This window comes from Synchiropus splendidus, chromosome 5, assembly GCF_027744825.2.
Source record: "Synchiropus splendidus isolate RoL2022-P1 chromosome 5, RoL_Sspl_1.0, whole genome shotgun sequence".
NCBI classification, from domain to species: domain Eukaryota; kingdom Metazoa; phylum Chordata; class Actinopteri; order Syngnathiformes; family Callionymidae; genus Synchiropus; species Synchiropus splendidus.
The window spans coordinates 27,778,736-27,798,400 of record NC_071338.1 but is presented as its reverse complement, the minus strand read 5'-3'; the positions used below and the strand labels follow the sequence as shown (position 1 = coordinate 27,798,400).

Sequence of the window (19,665 nt, the reverse complement as noted above, 5' to 3'; positions counted from 1 at the left end):
GGTGGTTCAGTTATGAGGCACGTTAAGGCAAATTGTGTACCACCTATGAAATTGGGTCTGAAATTTGAAGTTAAAGCGTCAGTTGGGGAGGCAATATCACTGGACTTTGTGCGCCATGGAAGTGCTCCGTGGTGCAATTCTGCCATACATTATTAGAAGATTTTAGATACATTTTGTGCCACTGTACCTGAATCATGTAACTACTTGCGTGACCTTATATAAATTGTCAAAATGTGTAAGTGCTCAGGTGTGTTTTGGATCCTTATGACACCACTAGCAATGCTACATGCTAACAAAATAGCCCTATACGACGGAAAGATTGTTTGCGTGCACAAAAACGAGAGAAGGATGTATCAAATAGCAAATAGGCTCTTCTTTTAATATTATTTAAATGATGTTTTCACTTTTCTAGGCAAAAAACATTCTGCCATGTAGGCTAGTTTGTGTTACTGAGGGCATGAACTTTCCAGGGTGTCCTCAGCACTGGTTTCCAGCTCTCTCCTGATGTAGCGCCAAACGTTAAGGATGGATGACTGTTGTGCAGATCGAGTCGAGTTGTCATATAAATAGATGCACGTGACTGCATTGGTTCCATAAAGCTGGATCACACAAGCATGCCAGAGAGAGAGAGACAGCGAGAGAGAGAGAGAGAGAGCAAGAGAGAGAGAGATGAATTCTGTTCAATCACACTTTCACAACCAGTTTGTGTATTTGTTATAAATCAGCTGTGCCGTGCGCTCGCTCACTGTACTATAACTTACCAAAGTCTGACGTCAATAAACTATAAAGAGTGAAATTGAGCTCCAGCCTTCACTCTGCAGGATGAAAGCCGCTGATTTACAACCGCTGTGATTCAGGAGGTCAGTGCAGGAAATAGAAGGCTGAGAAATTATGCTACAAGTTCAAGATCATGCGAGCGAAGAAATGTGTCCGTTTGATGCTGAGTGATGTCACAGTGCAGAACCCAAACTGAGCCACGTGGTCCGCATGTATTTGGGGTATTAGATAACTTCTTGCTGAGTAGCATGCAGACTAATTCTGGAGTGATCTAACAGTGCTCTCTGTCAGTGACACAGAAAACAGACTCAGTTGGAGATCAGCTTTACTGACAAATTCGTCTCAACGAATGAACACATTTAGACGAAACATAACATTATACATTATAAAACATCACGAGTGTTTATAAAGGTTGCTCACTGAACAAAAAAACATAGCAGCAGACCACTTTTAAGGATGAATGACTCAATTAAAGATGCTATTTATAGTCATATTTTCATAAACGATTTTGGCTCTAAGGTACAGCAGAATACAACACGCTCTGAGGTCCATTGGGCTCCATAGTTCAGATTCATAATTTGTGCAATATCTCCATGACAGCGATGGTTGTGCTCTGGCCAAAAATAAAGGCGCCAACGACGACAGTTATGACTCCCCAGACTGTACAAATCAACCTTAAAACAAGATGGAAAAAGGCAGTTAGAACAGGAGATCTCACTTAGAGTAGGGGTCTCCGAATGACCCAGGAAAGGGCCACAGAGGGAGCAGGTTGTTGTTCCAACCGAACAAGCAGCATCAGGCTGCAGATGCCAAACGCCTGAGCTGTTGTCTGATTGGTTGGAAGAAAACGCTGCACGCACTGCGGTGCTTTAGTGGATTAGTTGGAGACCCCGAGTTCAGAGCATCTTTCTTTTTTCCACACTCACTTGACTCTCGGGGTCACAGGTTCACTTTGCATGATAAACACCAAGCAAAGACCTGCAATAGAAAATGGACTGATCAACACATATATAGCACTAATGTTCAATTGTGGCTGACAAGAAACAGAGGAAAAGATGCTGATGGGACTGTGGTCGTCGATCGGGCAGGACGCGGTATTGCCGTTTTGTATTCATGGTAAATAGCGACATCTAGTGGTAAACCTGCAAATTGCATTTCACAACTTATTTTTAGTAGTAGTAGTAGTAGTAGTAGTAGTAGTAGTAGTAGTAGTAGTGGGGATAGAAGTAGTCATGAGGAAGCTGTATTGTTCTGTAGTGGTGATGAAAGAGACAAAGCCGTCACTTCTACCTTCAACAACTTTGTGAAGTGACTAGTAGACCGAGAACACTACATGCTGCCTACTGTAACCTTGGGTAGAAGCAAGAAGTACATGAAGAGTTGCCCTGGTCGCTTCAAGAAAAAAGGTAGCAGCTGCACAGGTTAGGGTTAGTCTGACCAGAGCCACCAAGATTTCAGTGGTGTTGGCTGTTGACTTCATACCAGGGAAGATGAAAATGAAGAATGCGCTGATCCCACCGATGACACTGATGACCTCACTCATGTCGGGCACGTACATGGCGATGACTAGGGTCACACTGATCCAGATCACAGTGAGAGCGATCCGGCAACGACTCTCAAAGGCTGGAGTGACGATTCCCACGCGATGACGTTGTAAACGCAGGACGAGATTCAGGATGACTGACCTGTAGAGGTGATGATAGGAAGGTGAAAAGGGGGTGGGGTGGGGGAGGGACAGTGGCCTCACACTGACCTGCCCAGAAGGAGAATGATGGGGTAGATGGTGATGACTGAGATACCAAACAACAATCTGGAGATGATCATGACCACATCAGTCCCAGGGTACGACATCAGTATGTCTGATGCGACAACGCGTCCAAAGGTCATGAAGCCGTACACACCTGTTGACAGAGGCGGCACTTAGCTTTGTGTCTCAGTGAGGGTGGGCACCTTTCAGTGGTAGAGTCACCTGTGAGAGTGTAGATGACCACACAGAAAAACATGGAGATGACCGAGATGAACACCCAGTGCATGAGCCCCTTGTTGTCCATGCTACTGTAGATGGCGATGCACGCTTCATGACACTAGAGGTGCACAAGAAGAGGACGGGTTGTTGTTTTGCAATCGGTGACAGCAACAATCCAGAACTGCTATGTTGGACGTCAATACGCAGCATCCTTAATCTATTAAGCCCCATTCAGCTACCCAATCGGTGAAGTGGCCTCAGTACCTCGACACAGTCTTAGAGGAGCTCCACATTTTCAGATCTCTGAACTTTAATTTTCTGGTGTCTTTGTTTCTGCAGTATTGACTGTGTTGTTTTTGTGCTTTGTTGTTGTTTTGTGAACAGTATGTCTAAAGGCAATGACTTCAACAGAAGCGGCTGCGAAGGACCATGCGAAATGGCTCCCTCTAGCGATCAAGAAATGTAATGAGCGCATCAATTCGATTATATTAGATTGACTTTTTTCTTATTTGTATTTTATTTAATACAGACAGATGACCTTTATCTCTGTGTATGTCGTTTATATCAGTTTGAAAAATGTCTTCAGCATGGATTTAAGCGTAATTTTATCATGTGTTATTACTATAGCTTTCAGAATCAGAATCAGAATCAGAATCAGAATCAGAATCAGAATCAGATTCAGAATCAAATTTATTGCCATGGTCAGTGGGGAGCCCACTGACTAGGAAAGTGCCTTGGAATAAAGTGCAACAAAAAACAAATAAAATAAAATAAATAGAATAACATTACAACATGGCTGTTCATGAATTTAACTCCTTTTTTTTGCTTTTAAACAACTACTTTTGCAGAACTCTTTCTTTTGGTTGTTTGCTATTGTTTGCTAAATCCATACATATAAAAACAACAATTTAATTCAGTGAGGGGGAGTTTTTATTTGTTTTGAAACTCAGTATACTACCTGGAAGCCAAAGCAGATGGTCGGCACGACACTGAACATTGAGGCCCATGAGCTGACACTGAAAACAAGAGAAAATATTTTCTATAAAAAAAATATTTGAAGGGCACAAATCGAAAATGAAAGCTGGCACATATTCTTAAAAAGTATACAATATTTAAATTAAAATGTACAACAATGATTATTTCATTGAACTCTATGTCTAGTGTGTTATATTATTTTACTCAAAAATGATGTGAATTTTGGTGATATAGGCTCAAATTCTAGAAGAGAAAAAGTTGACATTTGCTAATGTGTGGAGCATTAAATAGTGGTGGGACTTTCGTATTTCGTATTCAACGAGTTAATTATGATTAATTAATTATGGTGTAATTAATGAATTACAAATTCAGAATTTAATCATTTTCATTTAATTTAATTTAATTTAAGGTAAGAGTTTGCTCTCCAGACAACACAGAACCGTTGCTGTTCCTGTGCACTGATCACATGGATCCAGGAATCTGAATGTACTTGTAATTCTTATGAAATAGAAATTCTTATACAAATATTTTCAAGACATTGAAAGAGCTTCAGTTTAAATAAGGTGATATAAAAACTTGAATATAGCCACCATCGTGATTTATTGTGCTATAGTCAAATGCATAATAAACAATATTTTGTTGTTTAAATGTATGTGTGGGTCCATCATTTGATTCAGTAATATGCCAAATTCATTCAAATTGAAAAATGTGGCAAATATTCTTATACCATTCAACTGTGATTAATTGAGATTTATTAATCACAAATTCTCTAATTAGCTTATTTTTCTAATCGAATCCCACCCCTAATATATTTATATAAGTTGTCTTGCTCTCTGTTCCACTTCATAGCGTTTCTACTATTGTTACGTAGTGGTCCACCATTGTAAATGATGACCATAAGAAACAGAGCAGCTGTGTCAGTTGGGGGTCTAAACTCTCACTAATGTTTGCAGACTAATGTACCTGACGTGATTCGTTTCCACAACAGCAGATGCCAAAACAACTCACCAGCTGCGGGGGTCATGCAAGAGTGAAATCATTTAACCTCATTCACTGACCCTTCACCGTGCTGAGGCGTGATGATGACATCGTCATGGCTCTCCATCAGGTAGTACTTGGCGATCACAGCCACACACAGGTAAGCAGCAGCCAGCGTCCCTAACACACTGACCAAAGACTTGTAAGTCACTCAGTACACTCGGACATCGGTCGCGCCGGAGTCGATACCTTGTGTATTTCTGGATTCCAATCTCTTTTGGAATAGAAAGGGGGAGGATGATGACCAGACACATAATGAAGAGGGCAAAGCGGTGGTCGGTGTACCAGTTGTACGGCATTTCTCCTTCAGTTGACCCAGTTATGATCACATACAGCGAGAGACACACTGAGGAGGGAGAAGGTACAGATCAACGTCTAAGCCCCAAATTTCTGATCCAATTGAGATGTTAGTGGGTGTGTTTATAAATCCAATCAAACGCTCTGTTAAAAAAAATGGAGCGGATCAAAAACGTAAGAGGGATTAGAACGCTTTCAGATGGACCAATGTCGGTGGAATGAGAACAAAACGTGAGCTGCGGTCTTGAAAATCAAAGTGTTGATGAAATGCGCTCCAACATCTGACGCTAGATGTGTTCACCTCTATTCTGTCAGGACTCCTCTCCTCCCTTTATCTGTCTTACTTTGTCTGAAGCAGAAGACACATTTGGAATGGACTCATTTGAATGAGTCACACCCAAACACAGGGTGTTGTACTTGGCACTCACGTTTCTCCAGCTGGTCCTGCACCACCACCAGGAAGGCCACCGAGATCATGAAGAGGTTGAAGCAGAAGCAGACCTCGCACAGTTGGCCCACAGCTCGACCACACACTTCTCTCACCACATCCTGGTAGGTCGTCTGTCTGCTGACCGCCGAGGCGTAACCCAGGATGACCAGGCCGCTGATGAGGAACACCAGAGAAACCTGCAGACATACATTATTTTGTTTTTATGTTGTTTGAGTGCTGCTGTTTGTTTCACCCTCGAGATACGGAAATCAGAAGCTTTGAGTGTGAAACTTTGAGGCTGAGGGTAGAAAGTGGAGAAGAACTGAACCCCCTCCCTCTGGTCATATTGTTTTGGACAGCTTCCTGCTCCCACCTTTCTTTCCTCCTCTTTTCCAGGATTGGGGGTCTTCTTCCCGCCATACAAACACACACACCTGAGCCCTATCATCTAATCATCAATCACACCGCGCTAGTTTTATTATTAATTTTGTTACTTAAGCCTCAGTCTCCTCCCTGCTGCATGTGAAACCTTGGGACAAACCTCCTTCACAGGGTTAACAGAGATGCTGTTTCAAAACTGAATTTCCTGTTTCACGACCTGAAACACGATCAACATAAACAGCTGAAAGGAAAGTCCTCAAAACTAGTCAGTGAGCTGAAAAGCGCAGACATATTAGATGTTAGAATTCGACAATGCCGTTGCTGGATAAACTGTAATGAATGGAACGTGATGTTTCATGTGTTCGTCTGTACCTGTTTACTAGAGCAGCCCCTGCTTCTTGAAAGTGACCTCCAGCCCTTCTACCTGATACCACTTTTATGTGCCTACTGTGAGAGGCTTTCTTCCATGTCTGACCTGATTTTCATGAGTCTACAGTAAATGGTTTGCAAATGGCAGCGAGTTTAAAATGAGGCACTTTTTGTCCCTGAAAATTAGCTCCAGAATTTGTACAGGAGTCAAAGGGGCAGGGTGGTGCACTGCTGTGATGCTCACAGAAATTCTGACAAAAACATTTGCACTGTTTCTTTCACAGTGGAACAAAGAGGGGAAGAAAAGCACAGAAAAGTTGGAGTTGGTTTCTCCCACTCTGATCTGACTCCGACTGATAATAAACAGTTATGACAGATTTTTTCCATTATGACGAGACAAGAGTGTGGCTACCCCTGAAGCTTTTAATGCAGCATTGGTGTTATGGGCTAGAGAAACGGTGGCAAAAGTCAGTAGTTTGTTTTCATACTAACATTCATCTACAATGGAGAAATGTTGGGACAAAACCTGCAATATTTCAGGAATTATGGGTCATCAGGACACAGCTGAAGACTTTGCTGTTTCGGTGGATTCTGTCAGAGCGTTCACACCTGATAAAATACAGTGCCATTGCTGCAATATCAACAGGAGTTCCATACTATAAAATACCACACAATAATATCTGTTAATCCACCGGCACCAGTGTTTGGGAGCGATGTCTGATACACACCCGTTTTTCCCGATTTAGCAGAAATCTTTGGCAATATTTACACAGATTTAGCAAATATTTGTTACTTTTGAGATACTAAACTTCAATGCTACGTCCCACTGATTCATCTCCGTGTTAAAACTAAATGCTAAATGTAAATATTAAATCTTAAATATAAATATTACATCTAAATCTTAAATATAAATATTACATCTAAATATTAAACAAAATCTAAATCTTAAATCTCAGGTCTAAGGATTTAGACGGCCCCTTTCGCTCTCGCAAAAGGGGCTCGCAACCGAAAGTCTGTGATTTTGAAATGGCTACCCAGCAGCAACTGTAAAGTGCTGTTCTGGTGTGCGAGCTGCACTACAAGATGCTGGCTTCATTCATGCATTTACCATTTAGTTATAACACTTACAGAGATCAAACAATGGGGCGTAACATTAAAGTGTAGTCTCTCAAATGTAACAAATATTCGCTAAATCTGTGGAAATATTGAAATATTTCTGCTATGTCAGGAAAGAAGGGGTGTCTTCATTTTTACATTTGGCAGCCCATAGTCTAACACTGGCACACACTGGCTGGCAGATGCAGCGAGGCTTCATTAGAGCTCACATGTGAAGTGCTGCGGCTTCTTCTCAGAGGAGTGTGAACACTGGACCTACACTTAGAGAGCAAACACTGAACTCTATTACTCCGTTGTCATTAACTCAGTTGAATGATTCCTACTGACAACCGTTGTGTAATATTGTTGAGTTCTATTTCAGTGATTCTTAACCATAGGGCCCGGGCCCATGGTTGGGCCACGAGTGGCCCCTAGAGGGCCGCTAGAAGTTTTTTGTTTCACACCTTTGGGCCGTCACTGAATTGACTTGACTGCTGCAAATCTGTGAGAGTTAACAACTATGGAGAAGTTCTTGAAAAGAAAGTTCATGTCTGTTCATGAAAGCACCTGTTGGAGCAGTTCTGAAAATGAATTTAACATTTTATGGCGATACTTTCATTGACACTTCACTTACATCTTCTTTGGAGTTTAAATATAATGTACATTTATTTTATGATATTTAGACATGGTTTTATTATATTTATTCAGAATTTTATTCAGTTTTTCCAAATTTTTCTTTTCTTTGTTTTCTTTAGTAAATTTGATGAGCATGACTGGCACCTGGTTCTGATGCTGGTTGGACTTTTTATGACAAATATCTTGATCACATAGTTTCATGTCATTTCACAAGGTTTTGGTTTGTTTTCGTGTAAGTAGATTAAATATGGTTATTGAGCACAAATGAAATCACGAGTTTCATTTCCATTTGTTCTGGGAAAGGTGGGCCCCAAGATCAAAAAGGTTAAGAGCCCCTGCTCTATTCTACCGTCATTAACTCAGGTGTTAACTCAGGTCTATAAATAATGAAAAGAGCTGAGATCGGTATAGTTCAGATGATGAGTAAACCTAAATAGTCAAATGTAGAAGTAACACTGACCAGTGCTTTTAGAGACAACTGAATGAAACATTGGAGAAATACTCACCATCTCCACGCTGATGGCTGTCGTCACACCTCCGGCCTTATGGAAGGCCCAGGGGAAGTTCAAGAGTCCGGCTCCCAGCGCCGTCTTCAACATGATGAACACGGCCCCGAACGAACCCAGCTGCGGAGGGTCTGCATGTGAGGCAGAGCGAGCCAGCAGGCTGATGCTCTCCCTGGCCAGTTCCTCCATGCTGCTCAAGCCTTAACCTCTCAGATGAATCAGAGACCTGCTGCAGACACTATCCTCATCCTTCTCACCACAACAAATGAAGTCTGTGAGGATGAACCGGGCGAATATGTAGTACTCTAGCCTCCAGGTACCACACATCACATGGGCTAACAATCAGAGGTCAATATTTCACTCCTGGGTGAGAAATGTGTCACCCAAGTGTTTGTTTGTGCAGACCTTCCCTCTGGTTTTATCTTCTCTACCGAGACAGACTTTATATGAGCTTTAAAATTACAATACATTTGTTATCGCTAAAAATGTTGACAGTGGAATCCTACTTTATTCATTTTTGTCTCAAATTATTTATTCATTATTAGGCAAGTAATGTGACACTCATCTGGTTTTGGTTTATTGACGTTCACAGTGTTGCAGCTCAGTTCATGGTTTGTACATTTATATAACAATATATTTACATCTCATCCAAACAAGTTTCTTATGTAAAATGTTTTCTATATGTTTAAACAGTTTCCTTCATATTCATTTGGCTAATTATTTGTGCTTCATGCAAAACAATGCAGATGTCACACGGAACTATTGAAAAGGCTCCAGCACACTTCTCATTGCTACGTGAACCAACCCAAATTTTCCTCACTGGCTGTAAAAAAATAGTTAGTAGATGTCACACAGCATACTGCTTCTGACTTTCACTGAGCTGATGCCATTCACTTTATGGTTGTTTTCTACACATTTAACGAGAAGTTCATCTCATTCAGCACCTTACAGAAAAGTATCAAGCACTTACATAAGCGTGTTATTCTCTCCGTGGGAGACATGCATTGTTCACGTGCTGTGCAGTCCACTACGTCACAGGCTTTGTTTACTAACTAGTCATATAGAATAGAGGCTGCAGATTAAAGCCCTGCATGTCAGCAGCTGTGTGACCATCTGTTAGCCAGATGAACCAAACTGTCACATCCACATCTGTAAGCCAACAAGAGCAGTTCAAGAAATTCATTTGTTTCTGAAAAGATTTGGCATAGTCCTTTACTTTGACAGCACCGCGTTGCTTTGAACATCATATTGAAGATACATTTCTATATTAAAATAACTACTCAAGCCCACTGAAGTCAATAAGATTGGTGGAGCTCCAGCTTGTCGTGAATAAATTTGGCACATGTCCTTCTTTACACAAGACATAGACGGATTAGAGTTGGCCTGCTGCAAGACAGAACAAGACAATGATTATGTAAGCTAGAGAACAAAGTGTTGAAATTTAGACGATTTAACTTCTCTTGCTGTGTACTAGTTCAAATTATTCAAATTATTCTAAATTCTAATTACAATTTCAGACCACAATACAATACAAAAAATGAAAATGCAATGTTAATATGTCATTTTTCCAGGTTTTGGATTTTTTTTTAACCTAAAATAGAACACACAAACAAAATACATTGTGACAACAATAAAATAATCACTTATACATCAAATTAATATAAATATAATTTTTTTTTTTTTTTTATGTGGGCAGAAGTGGAAACTGGAGAAGGAAATCTTGCGCATCAAAAACAGTGCAATAAAAATCTCTAACCGGGAATTAATCTATGGGAGAGAGTCAAGAGAGCTGAAATAGGTAAGACAAGATTGCTGTTTACTGAAAAACTTTACAGTAGTACCCTTAATTGTGTGCCTGAGTTTTTCCAACTTTAAGAAAAACATGGTGTCTGTAAGCCAGAGTACTACATGGTGGCTTGGTCGATTTCAATGAAGAAGAGTCAGCGTCGTGCTAGTAAAGAAGCCAAAGCTATGACATCCAGTTGATCAGATGTGAAGTTGATTCTCATGGAAAACTGCAGTAAAACGTCATTTTTCAATGCATTCTTCAAATTTAGCTTCAGTGATTGTCTCCAAGACTTATATTATTTCAAGCAGTTTCAACCTTTTTTTTCCAACTCTTTAAGTCCAAATCCCAAGGAATGTTATCATTAAAATATATATATAATATGTTGAATGAATTCCATTAATTCCAGTAAAAGGGTCAATAAATAAAAATTATACTACATTCTTCTTACATTATAGCTCGTATAACTTCAAATAAGATGAGCTTTTGTCCCTGTTAATACATTTTTTAAATGTTCATTACATTACTGAAGCACAGCATTAGCTAGATGTGGCTAACCACTCAGCATGAAAAACAAAAACGTTTTCACGCTTCCAACAGCCTCACTGTGCTTCCACGGACTCACAGTGCTGTTTCACTCACGCGATACAGACACATAATAACATATTTGTTCCACAGTAGACTGAAATTGTGTGAAGAAGGAGCCTGTGAAATCAAACTCAGAGAAAAAAAAGATATAAAATAAAAATGCTGGGCATAAATATTAAAATTAACAGTTAAAAATTATTTGCCAAATACACTGGTTCATCTTTTAATGAGAAATGGTCAGTCACAAACACAGTTGAATGCTTTACTTATTGTTTTTTGTTTGTTTGTTTGTTTTTTATCATATCATGCTGTGTGAAAAATAAAAACAGAAAATATCATTTTCAAATCATAAAGTATGGGCAGCCAGCGTGGATATTTGACTGTAGGAGAAAAAAAGCAACAAAATGAATGGTATTTTTAAATAATATCAGAAAATATCTATAAGCAGTCTCAATTTAAAAGACTTGGTTGAAGAGAATGTATACTTCAGATTATATTTCTGTAGATATAGTTGGTGATGGCGAGGGCCAGTCAAGAGGTTGCCAACACTTGCTGCAGAATGGCTGGTCCCGCATGTCTGCACTACCATGTTTACTCCATGGTTTTGTTTTGGAAATGCTTAAACCGAGCCATGAGACCACTCCAATCCTGCCTCTAGGACAAAATGTTCTTTCGACACCAAAAATAGTCCGGAGAATGGCAGGTGCCATGGAAACCAGATGATCAGTGTTTTTCACAGATCACCTGTCTGTAGCTACAATGAGGTCATTTTCATGATATTATCCACAGTTCTGCATCTATTCTGAGCTAAATGGGCTTTTGGATTACACTCTTGTGGCTATCGTGTGGAGCGCCTGTGCCAAATAATGTCAAAACGTTTTCTGGTTCAGCACAACCTCAATTTCACGATGAGAATTAAGACGTGGGACACATGACCGTGAAATGTATACAGACGTCCTGATTGAAGTGCTGACCTCTGACCTCTAACCATCCTACATTGAATTAAACTGTAACACACACAGACAAACACACACAGACACACACCAGTAAGCCGTCTTTCTCTCTGTCCTTAGCTCAGGTTCTATGAGGTCACGGAGACAGTTGTCAAGTGTTCAGAGGTGCAGTGAGTCACAGAAGATGAAGAGAAACTGATGAGATTAATTCAACAACGACACAGCTGTTATGAAACAGTTAAGAGTATTAACGTTACAGAAGCAGACACGCACACACTTATACACAAAATACTAAAACACAGAAATGTGTTTAGACTATAAAGATACTTTTATTTTACAAATGTACAGTTTGTTATATTTTGTAATTCCACATCAACAAAATACTTGCACGAGTGTTCATCTTTTATGTGACTAAAACATGTTCACTTCCATCATTTTACAAACACCATATGCTGAGTTTTTGTGGTATAAATCCTGAATATTTTTGTGGATTAGCAGACAGCTTTCTTCACAACACAAAACTAAAAAAAACTTTTTATCTAAACAAAAACACCATGCTCACATTTTAATTGTTCAAGTCAGAATGTGTTTTTTTAATTGTCATATATGCTTTGCAATGAAACACAGATTTGGTCCCTTACTCAATCCAGAAATCCAAGCAATCTCAACAACAGCGTTGCAAGAATGAAATCGTTGAATTGAACTATTGAAATACAAGGATCTGAAAAGGCATCCCAAAACGTATGTTTGAGAGGCCAAGACTTTAGCCTCTGCTTCAGACACGGAAACAACGTTTCTGTTCTTGAACTCTTTCAAAAACATCCTACGGAGCAGAACCTGAACAGTATCCATGCGATGCAAAATCCACATCAGCAGCATTAACAGAGGGAAAAAACACAACCTTCAGCAACAAAACATCCCATTCATCCTCGACGTGTTATCCAGCTGGACATGTCTGTACCTGATGGTTGGTAGGTTACATCTTCTGTGCGACTCAAGTACAGCTTCCTTCACTCTGACTAAGTTCCATCAGTCATGTGACTGTAGATTACATCGTCGGCATCTGTCTCAGCTTATTTTCCCAATAGAGCTATAAAGACATTAAAACATCTTTGAAGAAATGGCCTCATTCTGCTCGGTGCCCACCCCAGTACCCCTCAGTTCATGCAGGTGTTTTGCCTAATACCAAAATATTTACGATAAACATGTAAATTTATGTCTTCTTTGACACTCACCTTCAATGTGCAAGACGATCGCAGGCTCAGAAATTATCCGATTTATGTGAATCTAAATTGACGAAATAGTAATAAACTGAGTAGAAAGAAGGTCTTCATCTTGTGCAGGTTAGAGGTTGGAGCTGCCGGAGTGCTCATGGGTAAATAAGGGAGTGAAACAGTATCTAGGTTGCCTGGTGTTGTACTAATATTGCAGTGGGAGCCACAGAGAGAGAAGAAGACAAATAGAGAGACAAAATACTGTCATTTAAGAGTCAAGTCCCTGAGCGACACAGCGCTCTCTTGGTCGTAGTGTTTTGTCTGGCATCCAGTTGTGCAGAGGATTCAAGTTTTACGGGAATTATTCTTTTAGTCCCCACAGAATGCAACCCAGAAGGTGACTGTCAGCATGGTACATAGACCTCTGACATCCTTACATGAGGCCTACACCACCACCAGCTCGCTTGACTTCTGGAAACCAAAGTGAAAAGGAAGCAAACAAACCGCATGCAGATCCAAAATAAATGCACACAATGACCTTTTAACACAACACCAATGGTGATACCAGCAGACGGCACAGTTCAGCATGTGGCAGTCTGATTTACACCCAGAAACACACTAATATTGTGCTTAATACAGGGAGCATCGTGGTGGCGGTGAAGGGGCGGGGTTTGTCAGTTCGTCCTTTCAGGGTCTCCTGATTGGTTTGGTCAGATGTGGGGGGGCTGGGAGGTGCAGGCACAGTGCTGGGTGGAAGGGTGGTGCGGCTCGCGCACATGTCGTACAGGTTTCCGGAGAACTGGGCCTTCCTGGACTCTTGTCGGAGAGACTCCCAGATGGCTGCTGCCTCGCCAGGGCATCCGGCCAGAGCCGAGTTGGCGCAAACATGGAAGGTGTTCCACGACCTTAAGGGGTGAGAGAGTGACATCAGGATTAGTGCGGGATGGTGGGGTAAAACGGCTTGTGAAGTCAAAATCTTAAAGATGTCAGACTAAAACTATAACTAATATGTCCTAATTTTTCAGCCTTTTTTGTTGCTTTAGTCACCACCACCACTTCAGCAGTACATGTAGCATGTTCTTGTTTTAAGACTAAAATTTTCTTCTTTCCATAGGCCATTTTTGTGTTTTTCTTGCTCCTCAAAATACATTGAAGTAATACTGAAAATATATTTTGAAATAAATTGCCTTTTTATCTTGAACGTCTGATCCATTGTTGATTTATATTCACATTAAGTGCATATAAAATAAAATATTTCAGTAGGCTTCCTGGCATAGTTACACCCCTTAATATCCCTAATTACACTTCATCTTCTGAGGTCCATTTTGTCCTTTTTTGTCCAAACTTAAAACTAATCATAATGTCCCTGTTATTTTGAAGTGCAGTAAAAAATGCCCCGCCAATGTTTTAATTACATTTTACAATTTTACATTACATTTTACAAAGGAATTTATTGTAGCATTCTCTGGCATTTTCAACCATACAATCTAAATAGCATAACAACTTGGCACACTTGAAAATTAGTTGCTGCATGACAAAGAATTCAAATAGTAAAAGATTTTGATTCTGATTTTGATTTCCATTTTTCTTTTCGTCTTCTCCTCCAAGACGAATGGTGTTGGGGCTTCATGCTTCTGAACCAGGTTGACGCTAATGAAAACAAGGCATTTGAAGACATTTAGGACATTCGGGGTCAGGAGGAGTAGAGATTTGGCATCAGTCAGTGATGGGCAGAAATCAAGAGTAGTAAAGAGGGGAGCGCAGGATGAGGTGACAGCAAGAATGGAAGGGAATCTTTATGACGGATGGTTTAGAGACAATAGCGCTGACTCATAGACAAAAAGTGGCTTGGAGATGCTCTCAGTAGGAAGTACTAGATTAGAAACCAGTATATCAGAAGGACAACCCATGTGGAGACCAAGTGAGGTTTGGATACCTGTAGTGGACAGGCAGGGAACATGATGGAAAAAGAATGTAAGAAACCAGGGTCCAAGCACACAAAAAAAACGCTGAGAATAATATGGTGTATGGACAGTGTTTGCAGATCAATCTACAGGTTCACGAAGTGAGGTTTGTTCTTATTAATAAAGATGAAGTCAACAGTTGTTCGAGTCTTCCTCTGACAAAGCAAGACAGTCTCCTCCACCTTGACCTACCTTGTATAGGTGGAGTCACCCATTCATCGTCCTGCGACTCTCTTCGTCTCACTTTGTCTCCACACTGATATACACATTTGCCCTTAGTCTCTCCTAACAAAGCTTCTTCATCTGACTGAGAGCACTTCCTTAATCTTTCTGAGGCTACTGTTGTGCTGCAAATATAGAAAATGGGCTTCTTGGTCGTTTATGAAGTAATATTTCATATTATTTTATATAATATTGCCTAAAAAAGGCTGCAGGCAGCTTTAAGGCAGAGTCTTTGCTTTTTGCGTCACTAAAATCCGCAGGGGCTTTTTAGGTCTGAAGCACTCTCACCACCACCAGACAAGTGAACAGTTCCCTCGACAAAAATGTCATGATTTTCCAGATGCAGGTATTGACAACTGAGTTTGAACGGCAGGTTACCATGGTGATACTCACTTGCAGACTGCGTCGATGTCCTGTGTGCTCTGTTCTTTTTGTGTTTCCACCAAACTGTCCCCGAGTGCCACCAAACACTGAGCAAAACTCTTGTATATGGAGCCACATGTGATGGGAATGGCAGCGCCGCCGCACATGTGGATCAGACCTGTTCAAGACAACCTCAGCTCAGTTGCAAATCAACCAAAATAAATGATACATCTGTGAAGAAGCCAACCAAAAAAACTCCTAATTCATGCCAGCCATTGAAATCTAGTCAATTTAAAACTGCAGTTCTCTGAATAAATCAAGATACTTCCATTAATGCGACATAATTAGGGCTTGATTTATATATTCATAGCTCGCTATGCAGTAAAAACAAAATGAAAATGGTACATCTCCGTGTGCTAATCTGCTTCTATCACGGTCAAATACTTCATTTATGAGCTTTGGAAACATGAGCCCACCACTGCCTGGGTGGATCAAATGCATGTGTGTTCATCTGGAGGGATTATTTATCTTAAAAGCCAACGTCACCATGGCTTTACATGATCACGTGGACACGCATTGATCAGCACTTGTGTTGCTCCGTAGAGCCGTGGCAAGGATCCAACTGTTGAACATGAATCTAACTAGTCTGGCTAATTATGGTAATGGTATGGTATGGTAATTGTTTTTGTTTTTTGCAGTTGTACCAACATACATAAACTGCCAGTCCTACCTGACCCACAGAGTGAAACCACCATCACACCATAGCAAGAATGGAGGAACACTCTCCTTCTTCCTTTCTGTCTTGCTAGCGATTATTCCTTGGTGTATTTGCAATCTATATGCACAATTGTTTCAGATGAAAATAAGAATGTGTCATCGGAAAACAGTATTCTCATCTAACAATCTGAGATATCTCATCAGAAAACTGACTTGCTCATATGCGATGCCAACATGTTCTCCCTTTTTCAGCATTAGTATCCTAGAAACTCAATTTTGGTTCCCATTCGGTATCTCTCCTTGTCAGATGCATTGACAAATCTTTCTGGGCTGTAAAGTCTCTGGATTCAAACTTACAGCACAGGTAATTAAATACCTTAAGGAGGCGCATTATATACTGAGACTAGTGAGAGACGGAAGATAGAAGGACATGAGAAAAAGAATATTTAACGTAACTTAAATTTAGCCACTTCCGCATTATAAATCAAGTGTAATCACACCGTGACGTTATGTGGTTAAAATATCTTATTCAATTATATATATTTTTTTGTTGTTGATTATCTAAGCTATGAGTAAAACCATTTTTCCCAAGGTATTTCAAAAACTTATTTTCACTAATATATTTTCAAGTGACAAAAACACTGTTAAAATGAGCCCCACTCAGTGGAATCCAATTTGAGAAGGGAAATAAAGACGTCAAAAATAATTAAGTTTCTCATGAGGGCCATAAATAAATCCGACAATAAGGTAAAGGTCCCCACTTGGCTCACCTCTGTTACTGCACATTTGCATCTGTCATGTATATATCCTGTACTCTTCCTCATGCACCGCAGTTTTTTCCTGGTGAGACCTCATAACTAGCACTGAAGGGAGAAGGTGGTATTTTCAAAAATACCTTTGTCTCTGTCTTAAAAGTTGCTGGTTGTTGCATTGAGACAAACATCATGCAGAAATGCCAGTATTGTAGCAGTGAAAGTGGAGATTTGTGTCACCTTGTGTCATCAAGAAAGGTCTGTATTTGCGACCAACCCTTCATAACTATGGCCTTTTAAAACTAGCAAAATACTAATACAATTTATCAGGTGAGACACAATCACATTGTTCAGTATTTGATCATACCATCTGTGATTGGTTTGCTTTTTTTGGTTGGCTGGTTCAGTGGACCCATAGGTAGGGACGACCCAGATGTTAAAATCACATTGCACATTACATAATCTAAAAGGAAGTAGACACTTGCACACTTCTGACCTCCATCACTGTGTTCTATGGATGATTTCACAGCTAGTAAAGGCAGACATAAAGCGTCTACTTTCTGAACCTCGAGATGCTGTTCTTCTTTCTCCTTGGACTCAAAAGGTTCGTTTTTTTGTGGCTCTAAATGTCTAATGTAAATTAAAGAAAACAAAGATATACAGCTCAATTAATATGCTACTATGTATAAATAACATAGTTTCAAAAACACAACAATTGGCGAGTACACACACAAGACAGTAGGACCTTCGTACTGTGCTGTGCAGCGCTTTCATCCCTACTTTATTCTTCAATTGATTCCAATCTTTGTTGCTTGTTGCATTTTAGCTTGGTACTATTCAGAAAACTCAAGCAAGAATTACCAATATCAGTTGAGTGTGAGACCTCAGACAATGTGTGAGCAATAACTTGAACTATAAAAAACAGTTGTCTTTGGCGGTGAGACGTCGCAGCTAGCTGTTAATGTGGTGTTCCGAGAACAACGCGCAGAAATGCCTGTAGCGGAAGCTACAAAGCAGGGATGGTGTTTCTACACAGAAGCCTAACCTGATGTGTTGAAGGAACCATAAAACTGACTTTACAGCCAAATGCTCTTCACAGTTGTAGCCTCGTGTTGTGCATGTCTATTGCACATAATAGTAGTTCATCTGGTAAAGCTAATGGAAATATTTGCAACAAACAGTGGAGCTTTCTAACTTAATAACTACAATAAGCAACTTTAGAAATCTACAAGTCCAGTGACAAAGCGATTATCATGTTACTTTGATCGTCTTTATGATGCCATGCAGTCAGAGATTCAGTCAGATGTCCACAACTAGTTCTCACAGCAGCTACTTGTGGCACTACAGTTCCATCCTTCCTCCTCAAAGGTTTGGAAAGAACATTGAAGTTTCACTGTGCAAGGACGCAGTTAGCTGGATTTTAATATTTTCAATGCAACTGAACAGGGAATAATTTTACGTTTTTTTTTTTATATTCAACTGAAATGTTTGGATATACAAGGTTGGTTATGACATACATTTAAACTCCAGGCTATGTGGAGAGTAAAAGTCAAGTAGGAACACGGATGTTTCCACATGTGTGTGACAGGAAACCAGGATGAATGACATACTATCAGACACTGATACCAAGGAATACAACACAATAACGGCAAAGTACATGTGTATCAGCAAATCCTCTTTGACTTTTCAGGAAGGACTGTTGCTTTTGAACAAATTTGCTGGTCATCAGTAACTCTTAACCATATTTGTAAAGTCAAATTTAAAAAGCAATAAACTTAGTCGAGGTGAATCCAACTATTCATATAGTTCAAATTAAATCAACAGAAATGTCTTACTGAGGCAGAAAGCCAGGGGCAGCAGCATCACTGTAGTTCCTGGATGGGACTTCATCTTCAGCGTCCCGTGGATCCGTGGTCCACCTCTGAACCAGAGGCTCTGATGTGGTCCTCCCTTCTGCGGTAAATCCACAGGGTTTATGTTGCTGCTTTCAAATGTGATGTGTCCTGCCATCTGTTGGGAATCCATGAGATTGCAAAAGTACAGCAACGACTACAGGCACAACCTCCTGGATTAAATGTGAGCGTGTGTGTGTGTGTGTGTGTGTGTGTGTGTGTGTGCATACATGTAGGAGGGGCAGAGGGTGAGAGCCACGGAGAGCTCGGAGGCATCAAACACTGCACGCTGGATTAAAGCCTTATCATTTCCGGCCTTAAGTATTTACAGCGTTTGAAACACAAAAACTGTATGTAGTGTGGTGATCATTGTGTGTCTGGCTGAATGTTGGTTGAAGTGATCGCACAATTTTAGGAGAAGTGAATGATCATGTGTTGTTGTTGTTTGATGTGGACAGATGGAAGCATCCCAGAGAGGGAAAATGAATGTGGTCCACCTGGGAGTTGAAGCACCTTTGAGATTCACAGTATGTAGGTCAGGATTAGTTGATGGTATGATGTGTTCAGCAGCAGCAAAGATGAAACTTTCCTGTTGTCAGACTTTTCTTCTCATGTTGGGAACAGCTTTCTTTACTTAAGCGCGTGTCTTGCATCCCGCTCCTCAACCTCTTAGCCCTCAAATCCACGGTTACGCCCCACTGGTGGCTTACACTCCGTGCATTAGTATAAATCCTGGTTCACATC

At 40.3% G+C, this 19,665-nt stretch overlaps 1 protein-coding gene across 1 annotated transcript; it reads right to left on the bottom strand.

The window, feature by feature from the left end:
• Positions 1–1,275: 1,275 nt before the first annotated feature.
• On the bottom strand, positions 1,276–8,659 carry slc38a8b (solute carrier family 38 member 8b). Its single transcript, XM_053866068.1, has 10 exons — positions 8,471–8,659; positions 5,482–5,680; positions 4,946–5,102; positions 4,777–4,884; positions 3,702–3,759; positions 2,747–2,861; positions 2,531–2,678; positions 2,260–2,462; positions 1,704–1,755; positions 1,276–1,451 (listed from the first exon to the last, which is right to left on the bottom strand). Exons 1-10 carry the CDS (start codon positions 8,657–8,659, stop codon positions 1,349–1,351), a joined length of 1,332 nt encoding a protein of 443 aa, XP_053722043.1. The 3' UTR covers positions 1,276–1,348.
• Positions 8,660–19,665: the final 11,006 nt, after the last annotated feature.

Coding starts and splice junctions, on each gene's coding strand:
- slc38a8b (XM_053866068.1), bottom strand. CDS start 8,659: ATGGAGGAACTGGCCAGGGAGAGCATCAGCCTGCTGGCTCGCTCTGCC. Junction 3,760..4,776: donor ACGCCTCAGCACGGTGAAGG/GTCAGTGAATGA, acceptor TCTTGTTTTCAG/TGTCAGCTCATGGGCCTCAA. Junction 1,452..1,703: donor CCTGTGACCCCGAGAGTCAA/GTGAGTGTGGAA, acceptor TCTTGTTTTAAG/GTTGATTTGTACAGTCTGGG.